This window comes from Pteropus medius, unplaced genomic scaffold (assembly GCF_902729225.1).
Source record: "Pteropus medius unplaced genomic scaffold, Ma_sr-lr_union100, whole genome shotgun sequence".
Taxonomy (NCBI): Eukaryota; Metazoa; Chordata; class Mammalia; order Chiroptera; family Pteropodidae; genus Pteropus; species Pteropus medius.
The window spans coordinates 14897020-14910943 of NW_024349225.1; the positions used below are offsets into that span (position 1 = coordinate 14897020).

Here is a 13924-nt window from a genome sequence, read left to right on the forward strand (position 1 = left end):
CAGAATGAATTGGAACTAGCGGTCCAGTCATGAGGAGGAGCCAGAACTTTCCCACGAGGAACTCACAGCTGCTGCTGATCCTTTTCCACCTGGATCTTCTCTCAGCTCTCGCCCGTCCCCGTGTCCTCCTCTGCAAACTGTAGGTCTAGTTCTAGGTCTCGGCCTCATCCCACCGCCCGCACCAGGGCGAGGCTGGCGGCAGCGGACAGCTTGTGTTTTATGTGTGCCCAGAATCCTTTCTTGTATCATAAACGATTCTGGTACGGCTGTCAGTCATGCTGTCCCATCTCCAATCTCATCTTGTCCACCTGGAAATACTGATTGATCCAAGAGGTGAGCATGAGACCCAAGCTGGGCCAGTTAGAGCATTTCCTGAGACGGATGTGGGGATCGTGAGTGTCTCTGTTATCTACTGCTGTGTAACAACCATCCCAAGTTTACTGACTTAGGACATTGTTTTAGTTGTTCATGATTCGGTGGGTCGGCACCATAGGCTGGGCTCAGCTAGGCAGCCTCTGCCTGGCCTCACCTGGGGTCACTCACGCGGCTGCAGTTCTCCGGCTGCTCAGCTGTGGCCGGATGGTCTCTGATGGCCTTACTCAGTTATCTGGAAGTTAGTGCTGGCTGTCAGCAGAGCCCTGCGTCCCCAGCGGGCTAATCCAGGCTTCTTCGTGTGAAGGCTGGATTCCCAAAGCAGCAAGAGATATGGTAAGCTCCAATGTGCGAATGCGTTTCCAATCTTTGAGAGTTTTTTAAAGGTGGGAGAAATGACATACTTGCGTACTGATAAGAAGGATCCAATTTAGAAGGAGGGAATGATCTGCAGGAGAGAGAAGAGAAAATTCTGGAAGAATGTCTTTGGGAGGCAAGAGAGGAGGGAACGCGGGGAAGGGGTTGTTACCAACACGATAGGTAAAAAGTATATTCGTTGCAGCTTTAATTTTGATTAATCTCCCCTTGAGTGATGCTGAGAATTTTTCATTCATTTAAAAGCCACCTATTACTTCCTTTCCCATGAATTTTCTGTTCGAGTCCTTTGCTAACTTGTTTTTCTAACTTTTCTCACTTGTTTTTGGGCTCGCACCAGCCAGAAAATTCTGGGAGGGCGAAGATTCTTTGTCCGTCTTACTCTTAGTTATAGCTTCTGCATGTGGTACTGTGCGCGGCACAGGGTAGGCACTCGAAAAGTATTTGTCGTAATTGAATAATGTTTAGTTGCTCTTGGTTGTCAAGGAGCTAAGCTCTTTGTCACAGTGCTGGAATTTTATAAAAATGGCAGCATTCAATATGTACTCTGCCTGCCCAGCTTCCTTCACTTGGTGTGATGATTTCAAAGTTCAATCATGTTGTCGTGTTACTCGCGGTTTATACCTTTTTATTATCGAGTCGTATTTCATTGAATGGAGATACCGTCATTTGTTTATCCATATGTCTATTGGCGGATATTTAGGTGATTTTCAGATTTTGACTATTACAAATAAAGCGACCGCAAGTATTTTTGTACAAGTCTTTGTAGAGACATTTATTTCCTTTTCTCTCGAGTAGGTACCTAGGAGTGGAATGGCTGGATCATATGGTAAATGTATATTTAACTTTTTAAGAAACTGCTGAATTGTTTTCCGAAATGGTTGTGTTTTATTTTCCCACCATCAGCGTATGAAAGTTCCAGTCCCTCCATATTCTCACCAACACTCGATGTGGCCAGTTGAATTCTAGCTCTCCGAGTAGGTGTGTAGTGGTGTCTCATGTTTTAATTTGTATTTCTCTAATTATTAATGATATCAAACATTTTTTTTTTGTGCTTACTGACCACTCATTTATCATCTTTTGGGAATTCTCTCTGCAAATATTTTGCCCATGTTCATACTGAGTTAATCATCTTGTTATTGAGTTGAAAGAGTTCTTCATATATTCTGGATATAAGTCCTCTGCCTGATGTATGTGTTCATGAGCAATTTCTTTTAGTCTATGGCTTGCTTTTTCATTTTTAATGGTGTTTTGCAATGAACAAAGTTTTTAATTTCGACGAAGTCGCATTTATCAGTTATTTTCCTCTTACGGTTTATGCTTACATTATATCGTAAGGATTTTTCTCCTATGTTTTATTTGGGGAGTTACATAGTTTGATGTTTTACATTTAGGTCTGTGAACTATTTTAGTTAACGTTTGTGTATGGTATAAAATAAAGGTCAATGTTTTGTTTTGTTTTCCATACGGATATCCAGTTGGTCCGGCACCATTTGTTGAAAAGACTGTCGTTTTTCTGTTAAATTTCCCTTGCGCCGTTATCAAAACCCCATCGACCGTGTGCGTTTGCGTCCACAGTGCCATTCGTACTACATGGCAGCTGCGCTGCTTCGTGACGTTTGGGATCTGGCAGGGCTATTTCACTCTCCTTGCTCTTTGACAGAGTTCTCCTGGATGTTTTGGTTGGTTTGCCTGTTCTAGCATTATTTTTATATGGAGATGTAACTCACTTCACATAAAATCAGCCGTTTTGAGGTGTACACTTCAGTGTATTCACCATGTCGCGAGCCATGTACCCTCAGATCCTAGAACATATACATCATCCCCAAAAGAATCTTCCTATCTATTAGCGAGTCCCCCTCCTCACCCTGTGGAAGCCACGAGTCTGCTTCCCGTCCCTGTGCCTTCGCCTCTTCTGGACGTTTCATGTAAATGGGAAAGAACACGTGGCCTTTTGTGTCTGCTTCTTTGACTCGGTGCAGTGCTTCCGAGGCTCGCCCGTGCTGCGATGCTTCGTCCCCTTTTCACGGCTGAATCGCACCCCACCATCTGAATAGACGCATCTGCGTGCTCGCTCCTCAGTTGTTGGACATTTGGGTGGTTTGCAGTTTGGGGCTGTTATGAATAATGCTGCTATAAACACTTATATATGAGATTTATATGAGCATATGTTTTTAATTCTCTTACATGCCCAAGAGTAGAATTGCTGGGTCACATGATAACTGCTTAACTTTTTGAGGAATATCAAGTCCTTTTCCGCAGAGGCTTCACCTGTTCACCTTCCTGCCGGCCAGGTACAAGGGTTCCAGTTTCTTCACGTCCTCACCCACCCTTGTTTGTCTTTCTTGTTTTAGCTGTCGTGCCGCGTGTGAAATAGTTCACCGTGGCTTTGGTTTGCATTTCCCTGATGGCTAATGGTGTTGAGTGGCTTCTTATGTGCTTCTTGGCTGTTGTGTATCCTCTTTGGAGAAATATCTACTCAGATCTTTGGCCAATTTTTAACTGGGGTATTCTTTTCTTGTCGAGTTGAAGGAGTTATTTATGTATTCCAAATACTAGCCCCTTTTTGGTATATGATTTGTAAATATTTCCTCCCATTCTATGGGTTGCTTTTTCACTTTCTTGGTAGGTGTCTTTTACATACAAAAGATTTTTTAATTTGGACGAAGTCCAATTTACCTATTTTTCTTTAATTGTTTGTGCTTTTGGTGTCTTAGTTTTGAGTATTAAATTTTTTTCATGTAAACTTTGGAATCACCTTATCTTGTTCTAAAACTTTTGTTGGTATTTTTAGTGGAATGGATTGATTAATTTAGGGAGAATTGTGATCTTAAGGGCGTACTTTTTATCAAAGACTAGGATATGTCTTTTCATCTACCCATGCCCTACCTGTATTCTTCAGTAATGTTTAAAAAATTTGTTTCACGTAGAGCTTATACTTTTCCTTCAGTTTATTTCTAGGTACTTATCTTGACTTATTATTATAAATTACTCCTATGTTTAAATGTCAATGACTAAGAAAAGTATTCGAAATAGTATTTCAAACTATTCAATGGTCCAAATTCAGGCCAAGTTCAGATCTGCAAACTCAGATCTACTCCAGCAATTTGTTTTAGAGACAAAGACTCTGTAGTCTAGAGATGTCGAGTGACTTACTCCGGGCCACACAGCAAGTAGACTGCAGAGATGGTGCGGAGGCCTGGGGATTGTGCCTCTGCATTTAGCCTGGCTGAACCAGAGCTCCGCCGTCTCACCAACCGCCATGAACGTCCGAGTCTAGGAAAATGGCGGTGTTCTTTCATGCTTCGGGCACCCGTATTTGTCTAGGGACCGACTTCACCCATCAAGATAGGAATTAGATAAAAGTTAGACACAAATTAGAGAAAAACGAGAGAGAGAAATGAAACAGTGATCAAATGAGAGCAAACGCTACATTCAGGCAGGTAGAGACACACACACACACACACACACACACACACACACACACACACACACACATACCCCAAGCCCTCAAACCCCCAGAGCTTCCTGCCTGTGAATCGAAAGGGGGTGTGAGGTGCTTGGCCCCGCGGGCTGGTGCCTGTCTTCTCAAAGGCCCACGGTCTCCACTTCCTGAGGAGGCAGCACAGAACAAAGCCCGCAGAGACTCCCTGCCCTTCCTTGTCCCAGCCTCGGCGGCCGCAGCCCCTGCCAGCCGGCGCTGTCCTGGAGGAAGGGGCGAGATGAAGTGGACGGTGCTTGTGGCCACGGCCTTCCTGCAGGCTCGGCTCCCAGCTGCAGGTAAGGCCGGACTCGTCCACGCGAGGAGCTTCGAGAACCTCCCGGTGCCTGTGTCGGGGGCGGCGGGCAGTGGAGGAGTGGCGAGGAGCTGGTGTCCCCTCAGAATCCCGTTCTTCCGAAATCGGTGGGCGGCTGAGCGGGGAGGGGTCCGGCGTGGGCCATGTCACAGCGCGTTGGGTGGCGGTTTGGAGGCTTGTGAACACACCTGCCCAAGTGTGGGTCTTCAGGAGGGAGAGAGACCAGGAGGGCAGACCCGGGGGGACGATGCAGACGAGCCCCTGAGGCCGGCCCAGGGTGGACAGCGGACGGGGCGCTTAACAGAAGCCAGGGTGGTCGGAAAATGTTTCGCGCGGCGACATCTTCCTAGTGCCTGCGTCTCCCACCCGCCCGCTGGCCCTGTCACCAGGCCCTTTCTTTTCCTTTTGCCAACCAAGAACAATTCGCTTGCCGGTCAGGCAGGGTGATGGCTGCGGCCCTGCTGGGCTTGAGACACCTCGCTGGGCCAGGGACCACGCGGGGTTGATGAAGGAGGGTGGCGGCCTTCTGCGGGGTCCATGCTGGGCTCGGCTCTGTCATGGCCACCCCTGAGCCCTGTGACACACTCATACAAGGCTCGGGGGCCCACCCCGGCAGCTCTGTAGCAGGCCAAAAGCCTGAGATGCCGGCAGAACGCAGGGCACAGGGAGAGGATGTGACTTGTTGAGTCGCCACCATGAGTGACAACCAATCATCGGGAGAACTCGCTCTTCACCTCGCTCCAGTTCACGGGGGTGAGGCTTTCCTAGAAGCTGTTCGCCCCCGCCATGTTTTAGCCCAGATAACAAGGGGCGAGGGGAGGACAGGGTGGGCCGTGTGGGCCACCGGCATCACGCAGTTACGGGAGACGGGACAAGCTGCGTGGGAATCCGGAGGGACGGGAGGGGTGACACCGCGGCGCCCTGTTCCTGCCAGGGCCGTGGGGGTTCCAGGACCGAGTGCTGCTGGGTTTTCTGTAAGGTCACAGCTGTCTTCTCAGATGGCCTCGCTGGGCGTGAGTCACCGGCGCTGTGGGGTGAGGACGCCGGAGCCAGCCCAGGGCGGCCCATCCTTGCGTGCAGGGGCCCAGGGGGCCCGCGATGCCACAGCGGCCTGTGAAGTCAGTGCTCGGGGACAGTGCCAGGCAGGGGAGACCAGCCCACGTGGGGTTTCCTCCCAGGTCCACAGGGGCCCAGGCAGGGGCGACACGGGGCTGGCGGCGAGACAGAGAGCTGCTCGGGCGCTGCCGGCTGCCGAGCACACAAGGCCCCACCCAGCAGCCGGGTGGGGGCCGCGCCCCACTTCCACGCCGGGCAGCGGGGGGCCGGGGACTTCAGTTCACCTTCTCGTGAATTCTACTCGCTGGTGTGGAGACTGAAATTTCAGCTCCTTTTAGGCGTGGCTCCCAGACAAAAGCGTTCAGAAGTGTCCCGGCCCTGCTCGGGGAGGGGAGGGGAGGCTCAGAGGCTGGGAACACCCAGGGCCTGAGAGGTGCCTCTGCGACACCCCGGGGGAGCCTGCCGGTGGGTCAAGGGGGTCACAGGGGCGCAGTGTCCTCTCTCTTCCTGCTCGGTGAGGTCGCCCTTCCCCAAGCACTTTCTTGAGACTTTTCCACCTGCATTTCCTTGGAAAGGCCCGGATCGTTAGGGTCCACGCCAGCAACGGCCTAGCCTGCCTGTCTGAGGTCCCCCGGCTGGAGTCGGCCAGGGCGGCCACCGTCACCAGGTCTGAGGCTGGAAGAGACTAAGATGGCGTGCCCAGTGCCACCCTCAGCTCCCCGGTGCCTCTGACTCCCTGCCTCACAGTGGCCGAGGATTCACGCGGAGGGCTGTGTGGCCTCTGTCCTTTGTCCAGCGAGGAGGTGCAGCTCTGACACAGACCCCGGGAAGTGTGGGCTCCCGGGCTCGTGGGCGGCTCTGCCTTCAGGGAGGCAGCTGGATGTGGAGGGCAGAGTCGGGCCAGTCACAGCGCGGCCACCTTCTCGGCTGTGCAACCTCAGGCCGGCTGCTTCACCTCTCTGGGCCCCTGTTGCCTCTGGGTGAGGATAACCAGCCCTGCAGAGCTGTGAAAACGAGAAGCGACTCATGAAAGACGGCCCGTGAGGGCAAGTCGTGAGTCCCCGCTGTGATCACCTCGGCCCATTTCCTTGTCCTCCGTGCCCAGGAGCAGGAGACGGGACTCGAGTTTGGAATTGTGCGGCCCTGGGCCTTTTCCCCAGCTGTTGAGACCCAGCTCTCTCTCCTTGGGTCTCTGAGCACAGCCTACGGCCCAGGAACATGGCGGGCTCCATCCGGCAGTAGGCCTGGTCGTACACGAGGAGCAAAGCTCTGACAGATCTTAGGATGAGAGTTCCAGCTACCGTGTTTATTTTTTTTAATTTTCTTTTTAACGCCTACAGCACCTCGTCCTCCTAGATAGTCTCCCATCCAAGTACTAACCAGGTCCGACCTTGCTTAGCTTCTGAGATCAGATGAGATCGCCGTGTTTATTTTTTTAAGACATTCGTTCTGTAGAGATAATCCCCCAAAGTGAAAACATGCCTGAAAAATACATAAGGCGTTTGGGGGAGGAAGGCAGAGACCCCGCGCCCCTGGTTGGCAACGGCCTGGGCAGCCACCCAGATTTCACAGCGGTGGTGGTGTTGGGGGCGCATCGTGCAGGGTGTCTGAGGGCAGGCACCCTGAGCAGCGGGGTCTCCGTGAAGCTGGGTGGAGCTGGAGTGGAGGGGTGCTTTTAAGCTATGCCAGGACAAGCTTTTCATCGTGGGAATTGCCACCAGCGGTTTGCGTCGGCCTGCTTCACCTGGCTCTGCTCGTGTGGGCGAGTCCCCAGCTCCATGCCCTGGCACTTCTGAGATGCTGGCCTAGGGACCGCATCTGCTGCCGGGAACGCCCGCCCCCCAGAAACAGTCCTGGGGGGCTCCTGTTAAGGGGATGACCACCGCTGTGTTCAGTTTAAAATCCTTTTCATTTTGCCTGTGTCGTTAAAAAGTTAGATTTGACTTTTATTGGACGTTCCCCTGAGCCCATTTACCTGTGGGTCAGCTGACTGATTAGGTAAACAGCAAGGCCGGTTCAAAATACATGTCTCCTCTGCTTGGGCCAAGGCTGGCTTTTAGTAATGCCGAAGTAATGGTAGATTTAATCATTTTGAGCAAACATTCCGCCTATTTGGTTGAATTAAACCACTCATTTGACCTGTTAGTTGAGACAAAAGGATCAGTCGCGTCACTGCGTGTCCAGAGCCATTTCTTGCAGCCTAAAATCACGTCTGTGTCCCTCGAGGGAAAAGACGCCCCGGAGTCACTCTCAAACGTGTCCCGGCACCAGCTCGGTGCCTGGAGCAGGGTCCACACGCGACAAGCATTCCTGGCTGGTAACAGCTGGGTGAATGAAGGGAGTGCAGACGTCGCCATGCGACTAAGTTAACGCCAATGGTTTATCTGGGGCGGGTTTACTGGACCTTTGGACCTTTTCTCTAGAGAACTCGATATTAAGCAAAGTCCTTTAAAAAAGGAGAGAGAGAAATTAAATGGTGGAAAGGACAGAGCGGTCTGATGAACAGAATGATTCGATATAGTTGCAAGGATGGTTGAAGGTGAAATCCTACCGTTCTAAAAATTTTCTGGTTGGGGCACACGAAATTTCCGATTTTCATTTATTTCGGACCTCCGGAAAATGGTAATTTCATAGGATTCGACTAGTATCTCAAAAATAAATAAAGGTGCTCATTTTTCTGACTTGGCTTTAAAAATAGGGAAAAACAGAAAATAGAGAAGGCCGTCACCACTGGAGATTGTTAACCAATGAGCCCATAAGCTAATGAAAAACACCAAGGAGAAAAATAAGACTTTGTGGATTTTAGCGTAAGTCACATGATGCAGTTGTACCCACTTGCCCAAATGCCTCAAAATATGGAGAGAAAAAGAAAGCGGGCAATCTAACCATTTCAGTTCAGTCTGGTCTAAGTTACTAAATAAACATTTTATGTAGCTATCACTTTTACCCTCTCTTAATTTGAGGTGTTTTAACAAAGATACCATAACAATCATTGGAGGAAGTTATAAATTTTTTTAAAACCTATAATCTTACCAAACAAACCCAATGACTTTTCATTTTCACTTCTTTACATTTCTTTCCGGCATTTTTAACAAGTATATACATATCTTTAAATAGTTGCTGTTATGAAAATGGTTTCGTGTGCTCCCCCGCACACGATATTGTGACTTTTTTCCAGCCCAGCCATCGTGATTGCTCTAAATTGCTATGTAACCTTCCAGAGGTCACTTGTCATAATTTCTTCACTATTTCTTTATCGTGGGACATATGGGCCGTTTCTGACTTTTGTTATTATAGCTAATCCTGTGAGCAAATCTTTACGTGTGTAGCTTTAAAAATGTCTTTCGGATTACTTCCTCGGGCTGGTTTCTGCAGGACTGACGATGAAAAGTTTGGACTCAAAGGACATCCTCAGGGTACTTTAGACTTCTGTGGAAAGCCACCCCGTCAGGAAGGAGAGTTTCCCCCTAGCTCTCCGTGAGCCTCTGCGGGCGTTTCTTTGTCCTCCGGGGCAGGCCGCACGGTGCGGGACAGAGGTGGCCTTGGAGCTGGAAGGGCCAGGGTCCGGGCCCAGCTTCCTCCCCAGCCTGTCACCGTCGGGGAGTGGCCCACCCTCGGACCTTCCTCTGTAAGATGGCGGTGTCGGCTGCCTCGGGCAGAGGAGTGTGGGGAGGAGGCACCGTCAATGAAGCGCGGCAGCCGTTAGCACGCGTGCCTCAGTTTCCCAGCCCGCGCCAGAGGAAGATCGTCGCTTTCCCAATGCGACGCAGTGGAGACGTTCGTACCACCCGCTTTCTTTTCCCTCCCCGGTCGCTGAACTGCGTGCGGTGTCAGCTCCTCTCCCTGAGCTCTGGTTTTGTCGTCTGAGAGATGAGAACAGAGAGGGCGAAGCATCCCTCTCGGCTACAGAGTGACTTGCGCATGGTCTTGACAGTACAGGCTTGTGAGAAGGTTTGCTGACCTGGCCCCCCGCCCCACTGGTCGTGAGGTTCGCAGAGCAAGGCACCCAAACCTCATTCTTTCCCGCAGCTCCCGATACTTTTAAAATCCGGATTTTGACCTCGTCACAGTAGTTTTAACTCTCTAGCGGGAGCCTCTGCTGGGAAGAAACCAAGGATGAAGTCCAACCTCCTCTGGCTCGTTCCTTATGCTTGTGCCTCGGCCGCAGACTTACTGGGGACACGCGAAGACTTTGCCGGTGAGATCTGACTTGGAGAGAAAGCGAATTGTGGTCTAAAGCAGCCAGATCGCAGTGATGGAGATGTCTAAAGCGTCCACTCTCCGCTTGGCTTGCCTGTTATAATTTGTGCTACTCGGCAACTAATTTTCAGGCTCAAGGGGAGAAACATAAATGGAAAACACTAGAACAGGGACAGGCGGGATCCCCACCCAGTCCAGACTGCCGCTAGCGGTCACTCTCTTCCAGTTGCAAAGAGCTACTGACACCTTCGCTGACTTGATGCTTGTCGCCATCCTATGGCAGAAAAGCCGCAGGGTTCTCTTTTTATAAATGAAGAAAACGAGGCTCAGACGTTCCATGACTTGCCCGAGAGTAGAACGTGGCCCCAAACACGCTCTCTCTAATCCGTCATTCAGGGGACACACTCTCGAGCGCTCTGTGCAGACTCTCTGCCAGGCCTTTGTCGATCTGCAGAACCGGACACTGATGACTGAATCGTGAAGCAGACTTTTGAAGGTTTTCCCCTTAGTAGGCACTTATTGCTATTTTCCTCTCAGTTTTTAAAGTGAGAAACAATTATTTTGATGCTGAATATCCTTATTTAATTTAAAAGTTTCTGCTGAGTATGAAATATTTGGCTGTTCACATAGAAGTATGTTTTCCTCCGACATATTATTATAGTTTTGAACCCACGTTTTCCTGAAATCTGGTAAAAATTCATATTTTCTGTTTTGCTTTAAACAAATACATCTGTTTTGGAGCTTTTCTGGGGAGGGATGGGCCTCAGTTTGCAATTCAACCCATTACTCCTTACGTATGGGTGGAAAGCAAATGTGTAAATCAAAATTAAATTACATGATATTCGAGAGGCTTTGATCCTAAATAATAGCCTGGAGTCGATCTGTTTGATAAGAATGTGTCTTCGTACACATTAGGTTGCGTATGCGTGAGGTTTTCTGAAAGAATTCGCACTAATCCATGCAGGCACCGTGCTGGGGTTTGTTTTTTTTTTCTCATGAAATCTTTGAGGAGTGAATCGCCTTTGAAGGACAAACGTCTATAAATGATTCTCAGTTATTGAGGTTGGATTTCAGCCCTGAATCCACCTGGATCCACCTGGGCTGAGCTCAGGGACTGCAAACTCAATGCAAACCAAAATAAGAGATCTGATACTGAGCCAAACGCCCGGAGCCTTGGAGGGCCAGACATGCACATGTCTGGGCCTCGTGCGTGGCCGCTCCAGAGCTGACTGGAGGGGGTTTGGGGAACGCAGCTGGTCAGGAGCTTTAGCCGACGGCGCTAGGGGCACTGGCCTGTAGGTCACTGCCTTTGCCAAACCTTGGGGCTGGGGCGGACGGCCTGGAAACCTACACCGCCCTCCAGGATTAAACAAGTCCCTACTGCTCTCTGTTGCTGTGGACTGTGAGTTCCCGCATCTCGCCCGTGCCGCCATGCGACAGAGACCGTGCTGCCTCTGGGAGAGAAGTGCCCTTGTGAGGGCGCGGCCCTGGGGACAGGAGGGGAAAGAATAGGAAAGGCGGCCTGGGGGGCAGAGGGGCAGGCGGCCACCTGTGGCCACGGGAGGTAGGCTGGCCGGAGCAGCCTGCTCCCAGGCAGAGGCGCCCAAGCCAGGTGACCCCTCCAGGGAGTCGCCTGCGCGCAGGCCTGTCCTGCGGGTTGCAGCTCAGGGTAGGGCTGGCAGACGTGCGCGTCAGTGTGTTCGCCGCGTGCTCCCGTAGGGGCGCCCCCCCTGCCCCCCGCGCACGGGCTGGGCGCGTGGTGCTGTGCTTCTGAGTGCGTGTTCTGGTGGTGCCTGCGCTCCTTTGCCTAGTGCCTGGATGCGCCCGTCTGGGTGCGGCGGATGCGTCTGGCACCCACAGGCGTGTGTTTTCGTGGCGCTGGTTTGTGTGCGTGGCGTGTGCAGTAAGAGGAGGCTGGTGGCAGCCGCACAGATCCGTAGAAGGGAGGGCAGACGTGGCTTGAACGCAGAGCTGGCAGTCTGGGGAGGTGAACGGTGGGGCTGAGATGTCACCGAGCACATTCCAGGGATTTCGGGCAGAAAGACGAGAAAATGTCTGTGTCGGCTAGGATCTCCAGGGTCTTGACGGGCGGGGGCATCTTCATGGGCGCACAGATTCTCGTGGGAGCATCTTCAAGGGTGCACAGGCTCCTCAGGTGGGTGCAGCCCAGCACCCCTCAGATCTCCGCTCCTGCCCCCCAAGGGAGCCCAGTGTCCTTCCTTCTTGCACCTTACTTCCTCCCAGGCCCCCGACTTAGAATCCGATGCTGTCCCCACCCCCTCCTGGAAATCCTGCTGAGCCCATAAACTCAAGCCCAGATGTGTGGGGACCTCCCAGACCCACTGCTGACGTTCAGAATGAAGGTCACAAAAGAAAGTGGAAAATTCTTGTCAGAATTCAGGGCTAAAACCCCAACACGCTTCATCCCCTGGGGCGAGCCCTTTCTTGCTGGGAGCCCAGCTCGCACATAGTTTCGGGAACACTCACCCGTCAGCAGAAAATGTTACCAGCTCCCCAGATTCCAACCAGGTCTCCCCACAGTGTCCATGCTGTGAATTTTGACTCCCATAGTCAAATGCGTCGGATGCTTTTGTCAAGTCACCCAAGAGCGGGGCTCCCGGTGACCCGCTAGGGCCTCGCGGCCTACTCAGGTCCGACGGAGAGTTATCGTTAATATCTGATTCCTGCTCAGAGCGTCTGGGCAGCCCCGTGACTCGCCTCCGAGCCCATGTAATCAAGCACCCCTCATGCGCCCCGAGTCAAACAGACGAGGGGCCGATGGCCGCCTCACCGGCCTGTTGACCAGGGCGGCGTCTTGGAGATTTGAGGACCCAAAGTCGAGGCCCTGACCCACTTCCCTGGCCCTGCAGCTCACGGGCTCTGGTTCTGTGGAAAAAGCATCATTGGCTGGCAGGCTTGCTTCTTTACGGTCGGGTCTAATTTTCATCGTTTTCGAGCTGTGCTAATTTCCATGCTGAGTTTGGCAGCAAAGAAGGTGTATGTCGGGCGAGGCCACCCAGGACTATTTTGAGTCAGGTTACAGAGCTTCAGAAATCCCTCCTTTGATTTGCTCAGATTAGAGAAAAATCTTTGTCTTTTCTCCCATTTCACTATCAACGCTTCAAAGCCCAGACCTATATAAAATACACAAATGCTTTTGGGACAAAATGAATCTTGTCCGTTTTCTTTGGATTTCGGTGGGAACAATGAAGATGGAGCCACAAAAGGTTGGCAAAGAGGATTATTCTTTTTCTTTCTATTAAGTATCGAGGCTTCAAAAGCACAGCTCGGGAAGTCAAATAATTGTACCCACCGCAGCTCACCCATCCATCCCCCTGCTGACCTGGCCTGTGAAATAGCCTTCAAAACCTTGGCCAGCTCCCACCTGCCCATTGCAAATGGGGTATTGTTCAGCGTTGCCGTCCACAATTCCACGAGCTATAAAGCAAATTCCTTCTATTTCAAGAGCGCCTCGTCAGGAATAGCTCTTCGGGGTGAAGTGGGGGGTGCATCCAACTTTCAAAGCTTTGTAATCTCATCTTGGAGAGCGAGCTACTTGGAAGCCGGAAATGGATTGTGGATAAAGTTCTAATCACCAGCTCTGTAATCAAAGGACCAGTGAGGCGTAAGCGGGGTGGGGGGACGGTGGGGGAGTGGGGTGCTGGCAAAAGAGAAGATTTCGGGAGCGTTTTACTTTTCATGGCAGTTTCTTGATTTTGATGGTTTGAGAAAAATACCACACACACACACACACACACACACACACACACACACATTACTACCATCATCTCCAGCTACGGTTCTAAACACAAAGTCTCAGACGTGAAGCTGCTCTAATTCCTGGTTTGGCTTCAGACCATAAGTCCCTCAGAAAATCCCCATCAGCCATTTCGAAGAGTGTGAAATGGCTCCTCTGTGCTGGGGGAGGAGAGGGTTTGGCGGGTTAGGCCTTCTTAAATTAGCGGCTGGACAGATTCTAACAGCATTCAAGCCTGGAGTGATGTCAATTAAAAAAAAAAAAAGACGGTGGTGGTCATCTCCAGTCCAGCGCGGAGTGGTCACCTAGAGCCGACAGCGTCCTGTTGCTGCGTCCTCCTCTCTGTGTCCTGCCACGTCCCTTCAAA

At 51.2% G+C, this 13924-nt stretch overlaps 1 protein-coding gene across 1 annotated transcript in view; it reads left to right on the plus strand.

Annotated features, from left to right (window-relative positions):
• The first annotated feature begins 4292 nt into the window (after positions 1 to 4292).
• Positions 4293 to 13924, plus strand: part of CD247 (CD247 molecule) — a 60371-nt gene continuing 50739 nt past the window's right edge. Inside the window, exon 1 of the mRNA XM_039881539.1 lies at positions 4293 to 4527. Within this exon, the coding sequence (XP_039737473.1) occupies positions 4470 to 4527 (58 nt within the window). The 5' untranslated portion in view covers positions 4293 to 4469. The remainder of the gene's footprint in view (positions 4528 to 13924) is intronic.